Raw genomic sequence first — 15,990 nt, 5'->3', positions numbered from 1 at the left:
TTATCGGTGATAAAGATAGGCGAAGTGGCAAACTTCGGGTCATATTTCATCTTAGCTTCCCGAGATTTTTCTTTCCACTTGAGAAGTAATTTCTCAGCGTCATAGGCATCCTTACACGCAAGAAAATCCTCAGCTATCTCTCCCTCCATAACGTAACCCTCAGGTATATTAGGCAATTCATATCTAGGAGAGCTAGATCTAGCAGGAGCAAAAGCAGGTTCTATCTCAATAGTATCGGCAGTATCAGAAGCATCACGAGCATTTGCAGTAACTCTAGCAATATGAGCATCAAGGAACACTCCTAGTGGAACATCAGGCAAGGTAGTATCTCTAGCAGTATCAAGCATAGCATCGTCACGCATAATAGCATCTCTAGCATCATCAGGCAAAGCAGTATCAGGCATAGTATCTCTAGCAGTATCAAGCATATAGCATCATCAGGCATAGCATCAAGCATAGTATCATCAGGCATAGTATCAAGCATAGCATTTCTAGCATCATCAGGCAAAGCAGTATCAGGCATAGTATCAAGCATAGCATCTCTAGCAGTAGCATCATAAGCATCATCAAGCACATGCGACATATCAAGATTTCTAGCAGGAGGTGATGTCGCAAACTTACTCATAACTGAAGGTGAATCAAGTGCAGAGCTAGATGGCAATTCCTTACCTCCCCTCGTAGTTGAGGGCAAGACTTTGGTCTTCAGATCCTTTAGATTCTTCATAGTGATCAGCAGATATAAATCCCAAGTGACTCAGAGAATATAGCAATACCTCCCCGGCAACGACGCCAGAAAAATGCTTGATGCCAACTGTTCTTCCCCTTTGCAACGGCACCAGAAGAATGCTGCTAGCACTCTCCGGCAATCGAAACTAGAAGAATGTTGTTGACGGCCCACAAGCGCATGGGATCATAGCAGTTTTCGAGGGTAGAGTATTTGACCCAAATTTGTTGGTACGCCTATAGGAGGTGAGAGGATACTCTCAAGTATTAGTAGTTGAATATGTTAGATTCAACCACACCTGAAAGATTAGTATCTGCAAGCAAAGTATCAGTAGCGAAGTAGTATGATAACAATGGTGTCAGAAACGATCTGTTACACGACAGACTATTTATAACGATTGTATCAATGGCGCCAAGTTGTCTCGTTGACGGAAATTGTCAGTTCCCGTCAACGATCAGCGAATCAAGATTGTAGCAGGTAGAAGCAGTGTAACGAGCAATAGCAGCGGCAAGGAAAAGAAGTAGTGACAGTAGTAGCAAGTAGCAACAGTAGCAAGCGACAGTAGTAGCAACAGTAGCAGCAGAGCAAGACAAGTAACAGCAGCAGTAACAGTAGTAGCAGCAGCAGAGCAAAACAAGCAACAGCAGTAGCAACAGTAGTAACAGTAGCAGTACAAAACAAGTAAGAACAGTAGCAACAGTAGTAGCAGCAGCAGTAGGACAAACTCGTAGGCAATGGGTCGGTGATTTGTTTGGATGATATTCATCATGCAACAGCTATAACACGGAGAGATATGTGGCTAGCTCCCGTTCGTCAATGTGATGTAGGCATGCATTCCGTGTGTCGTCATACGTGCTTAGGGAAAAGAACTTGCATGGCATCTATTGTCCATCCTCCCATGGCAGCGGGGTCCAAAAGGAAACTACGGGATATTAAGGTTCTCCTTTTAATAAAGAACCGGACCAACGCATTAGCACTTGGTGAACACATGAACTCCTCAAACTATGGTCATCACCGGGAGTGGTTCCGGTTATTCTCACTCCGGGGTTGCCGGATCATAACACATAGTAGGTAACTACAACTTGCAAGATCGGATCTAAAACACATATATTGGTGACAACATAATAATTTCAGATCTGAAATCATGGCACTCGGGCCCTAGTGATAAGCATTAAGCATGGCAAAGTAGTAGCAACATCAATCTCAGAACATAGTGGATACTAGGGATCAATCCCCATCAAAACTAACTCGATTACATGATAGATCTTATCCTACTCATCACCGCCCAACGAGCCTACGAATAGATTACTCACGAACGACGAAGACCTTTTCATGGAATTGGAGAGGGAAGAAGGTTGATGATGACGATGACGACGATTTCCCCTCTCCGGAGCCCAAGACGGACTCCAGATCCGCCCTCCAGATGAAGAACAGGTGGTGGCGGCGCCTCCGTATCGCAAACGCGACGAAAACTTCTCTTTTTATTTTTTCTGGGATGAAAGGGATCTTATAGACCTGAGATTGGGGGCGACAGAGCCGTGTCGGCCCCACAAGCCTGCCCACTGCCACCAGGGGGGTGGTGGCGGAGCGAGGGCTTGTGGCCCACTGGCTCACCCCATGAGGTGGAACTTGGCGCAGATATTTTTCTTATTTTCCAAAACTGCTCCCCGTAAATTTTCAGGACGTTTGGAGAACTTTGATTTCTGCACAAAAATAACACCAAGGCAATTCTGCTGAAAACAGCGCCGGTCCAGGTTAGTTCCATTCAAATCATGCAAATTAGAGTCCAAAACAAGGGCAAAAGAGTTTGGAAAAGTAGATACGATGGAGACGTATCAATGAACTTGTATTAATTTGGTCTTTTCGGTCTTGTGTAATGAAGATGAGCTGGCAATGGATGTACGATGACCGACGCTCTGCCTAGTTCATTGATGGTTTGCTTAGTTTTCTGCGTGCGGCTGAGGCAATCTAGAGGATGGTTTTATGTCTTGTCCATGTGCTCTCTGTAAGAATGATAAAACTTACTCTAAGTCAAGAGTCATTCACGTCCACCTGTTTACGTCCGGTTTCAGGTCTGGCTATAACTGTTGGACCAAGCACAAGGAAAGAGGGGTTCTAATAGAAGATAATGAAGAAGAAGAGGACGATGAAGGCTATCCTTTGTTCCGTGAATACGATGGTGCTACAATGGGGGAAGTGTTGGGGAACGTAGTAATTTCAAAAAAATTCCTAGGCCACACAAGGATCTATCTATGGAGAAACCAACAACGAGCAAAGGAGTAGAGCATCTTCATACCTTTGAAGATCGCTAAGCAGAAGCGTTGATAGAACACGGTATATGGAGTCGTACTTGCAGCGATTCAGATCGTGGTGGATTCCGATCTATGCACCGAACAACGGTGCCTCCGCGTTCAACACACTTGCAGCCCGGTGACGTCTCCAACACCTTGATCCAGCAAGGAGGGAGGAGAGGTTGAGGGAGTACTCCGACATCAAGATGGCGTGGTGACGGTGGATCTGCGTGGTATTTCGACAGGGCTTCGCCAAGCACTATGGAGGACGAGGACGAGGAGGAGTAGGGCTGCGCCGAGAGAGAGAGAGAGAGAGAGAGAGAGAGAGAGATTGTGTCTCAGAACAGCCCCAAACTCTCCACTATATATAGGAGGAGAGGGAGGAGGGTGCGCACCCTTAGGGTTACCGCCCTAAGGGGTGCGACAACCATAGATGGGTGGAGGGGTGGCGCCCTAGGGTGGGCCTTGGGCCCAAGGCAACCCCTCCACGCCTAGGGTTTGGCCCCTTACCCCCTTGCTGCGCTTTGGGCCCTTAGTGGTGACGCACCAGCCCACCTAGGGGCTAGTTCCCATCCAATTTTTGCCCAGTTAGCATTTTGGGGCTGGTGGCCCTTCCCGGTGGACCCCCGGAACCCTTCTGGTGGTCTCGGTACATTATCGGTGACGCCCAAAACACTTCTGGCAATCAAATCCTCAGTTCCTATATATGAATCTTTACCTCGAGACCATTCCGGAGCTCCTCGTGACATCCGAGATCTCAACCGGGACTCCGAACAATCTTTGGTAACCACGTATAGTATTCCCATATAACCCTAGAGTCATCGAACCTTAAGTGTGTAGACCCTACTAGTTCGGGAACCATGTAGACATGACCGAGACACCTCTCCGGTCAATAACCAACAACAGGGTATGGATATCCATGTTGGTTCCCACATGTTCCATGATGATCTCATCGGATGAACCACGATGTCGGGGATTCAATCAATCCCGTATACAATTCTCTTTGTCTACCGGTATGATACTTGCCTGAGATTCGATCGTCGGTATCCCTATACCCTCGTTACCGGCAAGTCTCCTTACTCGTTCCGAAACACATCATCCCATGGCTAACCCCTTAGTCACATTGAACTCAGTATGATGATGCATTACCAAGTGGGCCCAGAGATACCTCTCCGTCACATGGAGTGACAAATCCCAGTCTCGATTCGTACCAACCCAGCAGACACTTTTGGAGATACCTGTAGTGCACCTTTATAATCACCCAGTTATGTTGTGACGTTTGATACACCCAAAGCACTTCTACGGTATCCGAGAGTTGCACAATCTCATGGTATAAGGAAATTATACTTGACATTAGAAAAGCTTTAGCACACGAACAACACGATCTAGTTCTATGCTTAGGATTGGGTCTTGTCCGTCACATCATTCTCCTAATGATGTGATCCCGTTATCAATGACATCCAATGTCCATGATTAGTAAAGAAACCCAAGGTTGAACCCAAACTCGAGACTAAGTGCTTCTGTGATGAGGGGAACGGTTACTGAAGCGGAACTACCCAAGGTACGTGGTAGATAAGAAGGCTGGCAAAGTCGACGATAGTATATTGGATATACATGATATTGATGTGTACCTTGGTAGTACTCCTAGTAGCACCGGGGTATTAGATAACGGTTCAGTTGCTAAGTGTTAGTAACTCGAAATTATAGCTACAGAATAAACGGATACTAGCAAGGGTGAGGTGACGATATGTGTTGGAAGTAATTTCAAGGTTGATGTGATAAAACATCACATGCTCCCTCAACATCGGGATTAGTGTTGAACCTAAATAATTGTTATTTGATGTTTGGCTTGAGCATAGACATGGTTAAATTGTGTTTATCGCAATATGGTTATTCATTTAAAGAAAATAATGGTTACTCTGTTTACTTGAATAATACCTTCAATGGTCTTGCACCTAAAATGAATGGTTTATTGAATCTCGATCGTAGTGATACACATGGTCATAATATTGATGTCAAAAGATACAAAGTAGTAATGATAGTACCACTTACTTGTGGCACTGCCGCTTGAGTCATATTGGTATAAAAAACATGAAGAATCTCCATGCTAATGGATCTTTGGACTCACTCGTTTTTGAATCGTTTGAGACTTGCGAACCATGCCTATTGGTGTAAACGCATGAAGAAACTCCATGTAGATGGATTGTTTAGACTCACTTGATTTTGAATCACTTGAGACATGCAAATCATGCCACATGGGCAAGATGACTGAAGGCCTCGTTTTCCAGTGAGATGGAACGAGAAAGTGACTTATTGGAAAAAATGCATTTTGATGTATGCAGTCCAATGAGTGCTAAGGCACGCAGTGGATATCGTTATGTTCTTACTTCACAAATGATTTGAGTAGATACAGATGTATTTCCTTGATGAATCACGAGTCTGAATTATTGAAAATTTTAAGCAATTTCAAAGTGAAGTTGGAGATCGTCGTGACAAGAGGATGAAATGTCTATGATGTGATCGTAGAGATAAATATCTGACTTGCTAGTTTGGTATACATTTAAGACAATGTGGAAATTGTTTCACTACTCATGCCACCTGGAACACCATAGTGTGATGGTGTGTCCGAATATCGTAGCCGCGCCCTATTAGATATGGTGCATACTATGATGTCTCTTATCGAATTACTACTATTGTTTTGGGGTTATGCATTAGAGGCAACCACATTCACTTTAAATATGACACCATTTAATCCGTTGAGATGACACCGTATGAACTATGGTTTGGAAAAACCTAAGTTGTTATTTCTTAAAGTTTGGGGCTACGATGCTTATATCAAAAGGCTTCAGCCCCATAAGTTCGAAATCAAAGCTCCCAAAGGAATCAGTTGGGTATACCTCCTACCTCAGATCCGAAAGCGAAGTGTTTGTTGATGAAAATGGGCCCTTTCTCGAGAAAGAGTTTCTCGAGAAAGAATTGAGTGGGAGGATGGTGGAACTTGATGAGGTTGTTGAACCGTCACTTCAAACAGAGTGTAGCAGGGCGTAGGAAGTTGTTCATGTAGTGCTTACACCAAATTGAAGAGGAAGCCAATGATGATGTTCATGAAGTTTCAGATCAAGTTACTTCCAAACCTCGTAGGTCGACAAGGACACGCACTGCTCCAGATTGGTACGGTAATCCTGTCTTGTCATGTTGTTGGACAACGATGAATCTACGAGCTATGGAGAAAAGATGGTGGGCCTGGATTCCGATGAATGGCTGGACGCCATGAAATCCGAGATAGGATCCATGTATAAAAACAAAGTATAGATTTGCTCACGTGGGCTGCAGCGAATGCCCGCCGCAACGCGCCCTTGCTGCCGTCCTCCCCTGGGACCGACGCCCCCGTCCTCCCTTGGGCCCGGCCGTTCACCCTGCTCAAAGCAGAGGCCGGTCAAAGCCAAGGCCGGTCAAAGCCGAGCCACTAGCGCACCAGAGACCCGTCGCCGACTGATCCGCGCGGCGATGGGAGGAGGAGGAGGGGGGAGGGGAGGGGGAAGGAGGAGGAGGAGGGGCGGCCGACGTGTCCACGCGGCGAGGGAAGGAGGAGGAGGGGGGAGGGGAGGGGGAAGGAGCGCTGGAATGCGCCAGAGCGAAGTTGTCCAGTTTTTTTTTTTTAATAAAAAGGCGAAATGCTTTTTTCCACTAAAGTTAAGAACCATGGGTTCAATTACCGTAAATCAGGAGTTTTTTTTTATAAAAACGCCACGACGGTTGAACGGACAGAAGCATAGCTGATTTAGTATCACGTAAAGATTTGGGATTACTCCTGCCAGCAGGCCAGCTTGCTATTTTGACTTGACCGAGCCGAACCTTAATTTTCCTTGCATGCGTCCATAGCAAAACAAATAGATTTTTTTTTAAAGAATGATATATCCCCGACCGCTCCATTTAACCATGCATAGAATGTGAGGAGGATATGCATACATATCCTCATCAAGATCAAGCACGCGCTGCTGGCCTCACACACCATCCACAATAATGATGATAAAACAATATTTTCTCTGTGGAAAAAATGCACATGAGCGTTGGTTGCCACACCTCATTGGGTCGCTTGTAACTATCAGGCAGCAACTTACAATGATTCGCTGGTCTCCACCACTATGCAATGATTCCAATAAATAGTTATACGTCAGACAACTCCAACACACTCAAACGGACGTTCGTGTTATCGGAAATTCATCCGTTTGGATAGGGCAATAAAATGCGTCCGACCATTTTTTTTATGGGCTGTCCGTGCTTTCAATGAGCTGCTGCATCTCGTCCGTATGTATATATTTTTATATATTTTTTTTATATCAAGGAAATTTTTTTGATACACTGCAAATACATTCATCAATTCTTGCTAGAATATCAAGATCAAAGAAAACAAGAACTACAATTAAACATTTCAAAAGATATTTAACTTTCATAACTTCCCCCACTAGTTAAGTTAATATATGTTTTATATCTTCATTGTTGATTTGTGGCTTCCATTGTAGTCTATTCTCTAGCCTCAATTCTAGCAACGAGTGCACGAGCATTTATCAAATTTCGTGTTATCAATAGAACGATGTATTATTCTTCCTAATACCCAAACTTGCAATTGGTCTACACACAAATTTGAGCAAACAGTGAGCCCCTTCCACGAGTCTGAGCCCTGGAGCTCGCGCCACTGGCTGGCCATGTTTCCTGCTCCAAGCTTCGTCGCCGGCGACGGCGTGGGCGCATGTGCGGTGGGCGCCGTTACTGGTAATGTGTTGTTCATTCTCGCCTTGTCTACGTACGTACTCGCATGCAGTGGCAGTGTGGCACTATGGCTATGTACTGCTTTTGGCTAGCTAGATTTGCATCCCATTTCTGCTTAGTTGTGCCTCTTTTTATAAGAGAACGGCAATGGTCTTGATCGAGCCATCCTTCCAACAATGCCGTCGCTCACGTAAAAAAAAAAACAATGCCATAGTTCACTTCACGAACCTATGGTATCTTATTATCCTCACCACCATGTCCATTTGTTTTTTAAAAGAAGGATTTCCCCTGACCTCTTCATTCATGATGATGCATGCAACCATTTTATTGAATAACACAGTTCGAAACAAAGTGCAATCCACAAGGGGCTTGAAAAGGTCTCACAAAAACGTTTTTGAAAATCCAGAACATTTTTAAAAAAGCAAAAACACTCGAATTTGAAGAACGTCTTTTCGAAATACAGAACATTTTTTAAAAATCCAGATCATTTTATGAAAATACAAAAAATAATTTTTAAAAATCCGTAACTTTTTTTTTGAAACAGAAACAGAAGCAGAAAATAATAAGGAAAAAGAAAAATACAGGTTCAGGAACCTTTTAGAACTTTGCTAAAACAAAAAAAAACTGCTGCAAACTTCTAGAAGGTTCCTAAAACCTAGACGCTGAAACGTGAAAGAGGCCGGCCTACTCCCGAACGAGGGCTGAGAATTCTTGTGCGAAGACCGGACAAGGCTTCGCAATGAGCGGCGAATAGGGAATTTAATGCAAATGATGCCCTTTCGGCTAGAGCGATGAATAGGCACAGCCAGCTTCGTTATCACGTGTTAGTCTGTTACCAGTCTGTTACCAGGAAACTACTCCCTCCGTCCCAAAATTCTTGTCTTAGATTTGCCAAAATACGGATGTACCAAGTCACGTTTTAGTGTTGGATACATTTGTACCTTGACAAATATAAGACAAGAATTTTGGGACGAAGGTAGTACTTTTTTCTGCCCAACAAAAAAGAGAAAACAACAACCCAACCCACACAGCCAAGCTTGGCAAAACAACACATCAAACAAAAAATACAACAAATAGAGGGTGACGCTGGATGATGTCAGCATTTAGATATGAGATAATATTTTACATCTAGATGTGATATAGTTAGACCAACGAGAAAACCAAATAAAAATAGAGTGTTTTTTTAAAAGGAGGATATATCCCCGACCTTTTCATTTGGACGATGCATGCAGCCATAGAATGTGAGGATGATATGCATATATTTCCTCATCAAGATCAAGCACACGCTCCTGACCTCAATTCTAGCAACGAATGCACGAACATCTATCAAATTTCGTGTTATCAGTTGAACGATGTATTCTTCTTTCCAATACAAAAACTTGTATTTGGTCTACACGCAAATTTGAGCAAACACCGTGCTACCGATATTGCATTGAATCTGGTGAAAGAACATACCAAAAGAAGCACATACCCCGTCTTTTATGCACTTGAAGAACACCCACCCCGGATGTTCTGGTGTGGTACAAACGCGGCGCACGATATACAATTGGTAGTCGTCACACTTTATGAGCTGCAGCAGTGAGCCCACAAGCCGCTAGGTAAACACCGAGACTGGATGACGACGGGGCGTGTCTTTGCCAGCGAACCACCAACATGATAGATCTGAGCGGGCTAGAGGCGGATTCAATACCTACATGCAGCGCGGAGGCGCTACCAGGGTTGTGCGGTCCGGTATAAGAAAGTCCATGGCAATGCACGCTTCCTAGCGGTCGGATGCGCCAAATCCAACAGACGGGTGTGCCAAATCCCGCCGCCACGGATGTAGTAGATAGCCGCTGGTCAAGGTTGTCAGAATCATGACTCGAGTCTTAGAATCTTACGACCTTACGATTCAACCTAGCCCCTCCGATTCTACGATTTTGCTCAAAGAATCTAAGTTTCTACGATCCTAGTAGTTAAGATTCTAGGACTCACGAACCTACCAACAGAGTTCTGATTCGATTCAGAATCTTGATTCTGACAACTTTGTAGCCGTTAGAGGGCGAGAGAGTGGGTCAAGAGAGTAATAAATCCGATGAGTAGGGATGTACAACGGGGAGGCCGAGAATTTGGCGGCGATGGCCATGGCTGGGGTCAGAGAACGGGGGCGACTCGAGGGGAGGGGAGAAGAAATAGGGATGATTACGTACATGATGGGTAGGCCATGCAGGAGAAGAGCACGCAATGCCTCCCGTCCGCTTTGATCCAAATGCAACCCAAACTTAGGCTGTGGATTGGATAAAAACAAAAGGAAAATGGATGAATTTCCATTTCCACTTAAACGGACGCGGACGGACTATTTAGGGTCATGTGCGTTGGAGTTGGCCTCAGTACTATACGTCAATATTAATTAATTAGTAAATCTGTTTCTCAAAAAGAAAATTTGTAAATCTTGTAAACGTGGCTGGCAGAATTTGTAAAGCGATCAAGTACTCCGTTAATTACCTCTCAACGGTTAGAATTGTTCGTAGCGTTTTGAATTTTTTCCGTCTAAATAAAAGGTTCATGTTCTTTTTTTCTTTCTGAAACTTCATTCAATATTTCCCCTGAAAGTTAATTTTTCTGTTTATCTTTCAGATTCCGTGTTGAGAGGAGCAAGCGAGCCTTGCTCTTCATTCGCGCCAAAGCACGCGCTAGCAGAAAACTACAGCTAGCACCTGTTGTGCATATCGATCAATGGCATGTCCCGGTCGTTGATTGTAACCACCGTGATGGTGATGTGGATCTTATCATGGTGCCGGTGGCGGTATTGCTAGTGGGCTGCGTTGGAAGATTCCGAGCGACAGCACCTAGCTACTACGACACAATGTCAAAGTAAAGTCTCCGGGTCTAGCTAGCCTGTTGGCTTGGAAGCATGCATGTCTCGATCGATCACCCCGGAAGGAATGGAAAGCGATTTGCAATTGGAAAAATATTTGCAATGTGATTTTCTTGATTGGGTGTGGCGCAAGAAAATGTGAGGAAAACTAGAGGATAGTATTATTGTTTAGTGTCCCTGCCTTCCGTTCCCACTGGCCGGAACCTGCCTATGGCTTTCTATCCTGGCCATCGCTTTCTCTCTTTCTCTCTCTCTTTGACTGACTGACTGGCTGGTCAGTGCCATATATATATATATATGCGCTTTCATGCAACAACCACAAATACATAGGCGCGCAACCTTCAGCTATTTCAGGTAACCATGAAATGAATCATCCTCATTCTTTTCATGCTTCTTTACCCTACTTAATTCGGTTGGATATGTATACTTGGGCTTGAATCATTCGAGGCTTTCAATACGTTAGTTTTCGTGCCAAATTTGGCCAAGTTTACTGCTTTCATCCATAAATAGGCTAGGTGTTTATTCATTGTAGCCTGTTATGATATAGCCAGATGTGGCATGTAATTTTCTTTGGTTCTTTTGATTAATTTCGTGAACTACGACTGAATCTTGAACCTTTGTTGAACCTTTATTTAATAAATTTGTTGTATGCATTGTCGTGATGCAGAGCATGGGGTTATCCTCCTTTTTCAAAAAAATCGACCGACATGTGTGATTTCGAGTGGCAAAAAATAAATGGCAACATGTCCACAGACTATTTTGTACACCCTCCGTCCGAAAATATTTGTCGGCGAAATGAGTAAAAATGGATGTATGTAATATTAAAATACGTCTAAATACATCCATGTCTTCGATAAGTATTTCTGGACGGACGGAGTAGATGTACAATCATCATTATAATTCGATATGGGTGTATGGCACTTCATAGACGTGCCGTCAAATATTTTTGCCGACGGTTAAATACATCGCATCGATTCTTTATGCCGAAGGTTTTCCTACTATTGTTGCCGACGGTTTTAACCGTAGGCATACAGCCTGAATCCCGTAGTGTATGGACGGTCGCTGCATTTTTTTTAATCTTCATGGAGTTATTTTTCCCTGCACAAATATGTACTACTTTTCAACTGGTTTATTTATTTTGCACTACTGTTCTATAGAAAGTAAGAACGCGGAGAGAGCTCAGTGAGCAGCGTTTTGTTTCCATCTTGCGACTATGAGTATTGTTCTGAGCTTACTCAGACACACGTGCATGTTCTGCCCTGCATCGCTCAGCACTTGCTGTTCATATTCCCATGGTTCAGTTTATTCGATTATCAACTATTGTTTTGCTGCAGTTGCAGGTTTTGGGCTCTCTAGATAGGCGTGTCTTCTTCATTAAACAACAGCCCCATCCTCCAATTTTCGGGACATCTTCTTGCTCCAAATCCCATCAAGAAAATCATAATGTTCTTGCATCATGCAACTGCTCCAAGAGACATTCTGTAGCAAATCCAAGTCTCCATATTTTTGATCCTGCTACACCAACCACAAACAATGGCCTTCCCAATCCTACTAGTTAAGCTCACACTACTAGCTCTCCTCCTGTCGCTTGGCCTAGCAGCTGATAACGCCTCCATGGATTCTTGCATCATCCTCCTGAATTGCGGAGGATCAAACCAATACGATGATGATGATAGTGGTGGTCGTACTTGGGACGGGGACACCACCTCCAAGTTCACACCATCGGTGGGAGGAGTTGCAGCCAGTGCTACATACCGAGACCCTTCCCTCCCCTCCATGGTCCCTTATATGACTGCACGCATCTTCACTTCAAATTCCACCTATTCCTTCCCTATCACCCCAGGCAGGATGTTCTTACGTCTCTACTTCTATCCGGCTGCTTATGGAAACTATGCCGTCTCCGATGCCTCCTTTGCTGTCACGGCAGGAAATCTTGTCCTCTTAAATAGCTTCAATGCTTCGCAAGCAGCTATGGCGACCAATTATGTTTGCCTTGTCCTTGAATTCTCGGTGTATGTTTCTTCAAGCAGCTTGGACCTCACGTTTGCCCCATCAGCATATCTGAACTCTTCTTATGCATTTGTCAATGGCATCGAGATTGTGCACACACCTGACATGTTCATAGCAGACACAAGATTTGTCAACGGTGATCATATAGATTATGCATTCCAATTACCCGCTGACATAGGCCTCCAAACTATGTACCGGTTCAATGTCGGGGGCCAAGCCATTTCCCCCAAGGATGACTCGGGCTTTTACCGCTCATGGGACGATGATTCCCCGTATATATTTGGTGCTGGCTATGGGGTGACCTACTCCAGAGATAGCAGTGTGACTATCATGTATACACCCGCGGTACCCAATTACACTGCGCCATTTGATGTGTATGGTACAGCTCGGTCAATGGGGCCAGATGCACAGATCAACCTGAACTACAACCTTACATGGATTCTACCGGTTGATGTGGGGTTCTCTTACCTCATAAGGTTCCATTTCTGCGAGATTCAGTACCCTATTACCATGGTTAATCAGAGGACATTCAACATCTACATCAACAACCAGACAGTGGAGCAGGACATGGATGTAATCTTTAGGAGCGGAGGAATTGGTAGAGCAGCATACATGGATTATGTTATCATGGCTAGTGGTTCTGATCAGGTGGACATGTGGATTGCACTTCAGCCTGACATTGCAACAAAACCACAATTTTATGATGCAATACTGAATGGTCTTGAGGTCTTCAAGCTACAGGTTTTCGGAACAAACAATCTTGCTGGGTTCAATCCCCCACTTCCGGAATATCTTGATGTAAATCCTAGTAGAGTACCAAGCAGTGCAAGAAAATCGAAAGATGCCATACCAGCAACCATCTTCAGTGGTGGTTGTGCTTTGTTGTTGATTACCTTTTTGAGCACATGTGTTATCTACAGATGGAACAAGGTAGCGAAGAGTTGTTACAAGACCGACTGTGAACACCTGGAGGTGGAGAGTCATCACTTCTCATTTGCAGAAATTCAACTTGCCACCAAATACTTTGATGAAGCACTTATCATTGGCAGAGGCGGTTTTGGGAATGTCTACAGCGGCAAGATAGACAGAGGGATAAAGGTGGCGATCAAGCGACTCAACCAGGGTTCCCAGCAAGGCTTTCATGAGTTCCAGACTGAAATTGGGATGTTGTGCAATTTCCGCCATGGCCACCTTGTCTCTTTGATTGGCTACTGCAAGGACAAGAATGAGATGATTTTGGTGTATGACTACATGCCTCATGGAACACTACGTGATCATCTGTACGGCACCAGAAACCCATCACTGTCGTGGAAGCAGCGCCTTAATATTTGCATCGGTGCAGCCCGAGGGCTGCATTACCTCCACACTGGCACAGAACAAGGAATCATCCACCGCGACGTTAAGACCACCAACATTCTACTAGATGATAAGTTAATGGCCAAGATTTCTGACTTTGGTCTATCTAAGGCATGTACCGACACTGACAAGGCGCATGTGAGCACCGCTGTAAAAGGCTCCTTTGGATATTTTGATCCGGAGTACTTCCTTCTGCGGCGTCTCACCAAAAAATCAGATGTGTACTCCTTCGGGGTCGTGTTGTTTGAGGTCCTGTGTGCACGCCCTGTGATAAACACCGAGCTCCCAGACGAGCAAGTGAGCTTGCGTGACTGGGCGCTATCTTGCCTGGAGAAAGGAGTACTCAAGAAGATTGTTGACCCCTGCATTAAGGAGGAGATCACTCCTGAGTGCTTCAGGATATTTTCAGAGCTAGCGAAGAAATGTGTTGCTGATCGTAGCATAGATAGGCCATCAATGGATGATGTGCTTCAGAATCTTGAGGTTGCACTGACGCTGCAGGACAATTCCAGCTGTCCCGGGGAGCCATCATCTCTTCAGATCATTGGTCTGGTGCATTCAGACAAAGCATCGACACACTCAGTAATTAGCATCGGTGCACAGGAAGAAATATTTTCAGATATCATGCATCCGAAAGGCCGATAAAAGCAAACTGCAGGTGAGGATTTTAATTTATATACAGGTTCTATGAGATGGTTAATTTTTATGTTCAATATACTATGTTCCGGTGTTGCATAATATTCTCAGATAATTTAATCTCCTGCAAACCTAGTAGTTCATGCTACAGTCTGAGCATGCACTTACAACTGTTTCATTTTGTTTGCCAGGAGAGGAAGGAAGAGTAGCAAATTGAGGAGGCAAGAAGGTACATGGATCCTCCAAGGATATGTATTTATGGAAATTGATGGATTCATATGAGCACAAATTGTAGCCTTGCTCCCTGTCTTTTTTTGTGTCTTTTTTTATCGGAGAAAGGATATATTGTATTAAATTAAGGAGGGCCCTGTTTTGTACGTAGTTGTGGTGTTGTTTCCCTCCCAATGGACATGTCTAGTTTCCTTTTGTTCTCTTTCGTTTGTTGTTGTATCCCGCCCTTGCGGCGTTGATTTACTCTTAAAGGATCGAATCTGGCTATTTTTCTGAAGTACAATCTAAAATTTTCTTTTTGATAAAGGGAATATAATAATAAATATCGTCAAAATATCATTTACATCCAGTCTCTGCAACAATGCAATACCCTAATAACATTAGGGATGCACACATCCAAAAAAGAAAGAAAGAAGAACCAAAAAAAGCCATGCTAGAGAGTTATAGTCCTTGCAGCAGCAGTATAACCACCACCAAGACAACACCTGAAGTCCAAGTTCTTTAAAACTGATGCCTCAAAGAAGGAAACAGTGCACAAGCGCCGTCGTCACCCGATCGTAGATCTTGGGTTTTCACCCTGCTCTCAAAACAATGCCTTCAACAAGGTCATTGTGAGGCACAACCAATTAAAACCAGACCTTAGATTTTCACCCTCACAGGTAAGACTTTGAACTGCACCCGTGTTGTCACCCTCACTTACATACCGTTGCTACAAAATCCAAAACTCCAAGCAAGTTCCTCATCGCCACAAATGTTCCAATCATCATTACTAGTCCTCCGACCTTGGCTTTCATGAGATTCTCCGCCTCTAACTTCGACATGGAACTGAACATATCCCATGATGGCAAGAGATAGCAGAGCTTTGTACCGCTCTCTCCTTAATGGAGAACCAGTGGGCACGACCGAATCCCACCCGGTCCAGCAAGCTCCAGACATAGCGCGCCCATGGGAGGTCGCTAGCGGAGCCTTCCGGAACCCGACACTCCGACGAAATCAAGAACGACAATCTAAATAACCTACTAGCCTTCTCTTTGCTCTTGTTTTCAGCGCACATCTTATATTTCTTACTGTGAATATACCATCATGTTGCCATGGCTGCTCTTAATTTGATGCTC

At 44.2% G+C, this 15,990-nt stretch overlaps 1 protein-coding gene across 3 annotated transcripts; it reads left to right on the top strand.

Moving 5' to 3' along the window:
• Positions 1–10,964: 10,964 nt before the first annotated feature.
• LOC123450612 (receptor-like protein kinase FERONIA) lies at positions 10,965–15,152 on the top strand. 3 transcript variants are annotated; one of them, XM_045127785.1, is made up of 3 exons: positions 10,965–10,996; positions 11,983–14,666; positions 14,836–15,152. In XM_045127785.1, exon 2 carries the CDS (start codon positions 12,176–12,178, stop codon positions 14,651–14,653), a length of 2,478 nt encoding a protein of 825 aa, XP_044983720.1. In that variant the 5' UTR covers positions 10,965–10,996; positions 11,983–12,175; the 3' UTR covers positions 14,654–14,666; positions 14,836–15,152. The 3 variants fall into 3 exon arrangements, with proteins under 3 accessions (XP_044983720.1, XP_044983714.1, XP_044983709.1); XM_045127779.1 differs by having other exon boundaries at positions 10,969–10,996; positions 11,977–14,666; XM_045127774.1 differs by lacking the exon at positions 10,965–10,996 and having other exon boundaries at positions 11,024–14,666.
• Positions 15,153–15,990: the final 838 nt, after the last annotated feature.

This window comes from Hordeum vulgare, chromosome 1H (genome assembly GCF_904849725.1).
Source record: "Hordeum vulgare subsp. vulgare chromosome 1H, MorexV3_pseudomolecules_assembly, whole genome shotgun sequence".
Taxonomy (NCBI): Eukaryota; Viridiplantae; Streptophyta; class Magnoliopsida; order Poales; family Poaceae; genus Hordeum; species Hordeum vulgare.
This window is presented reverse-complemented; position numbering and strand designations above follow the sequence as displayed.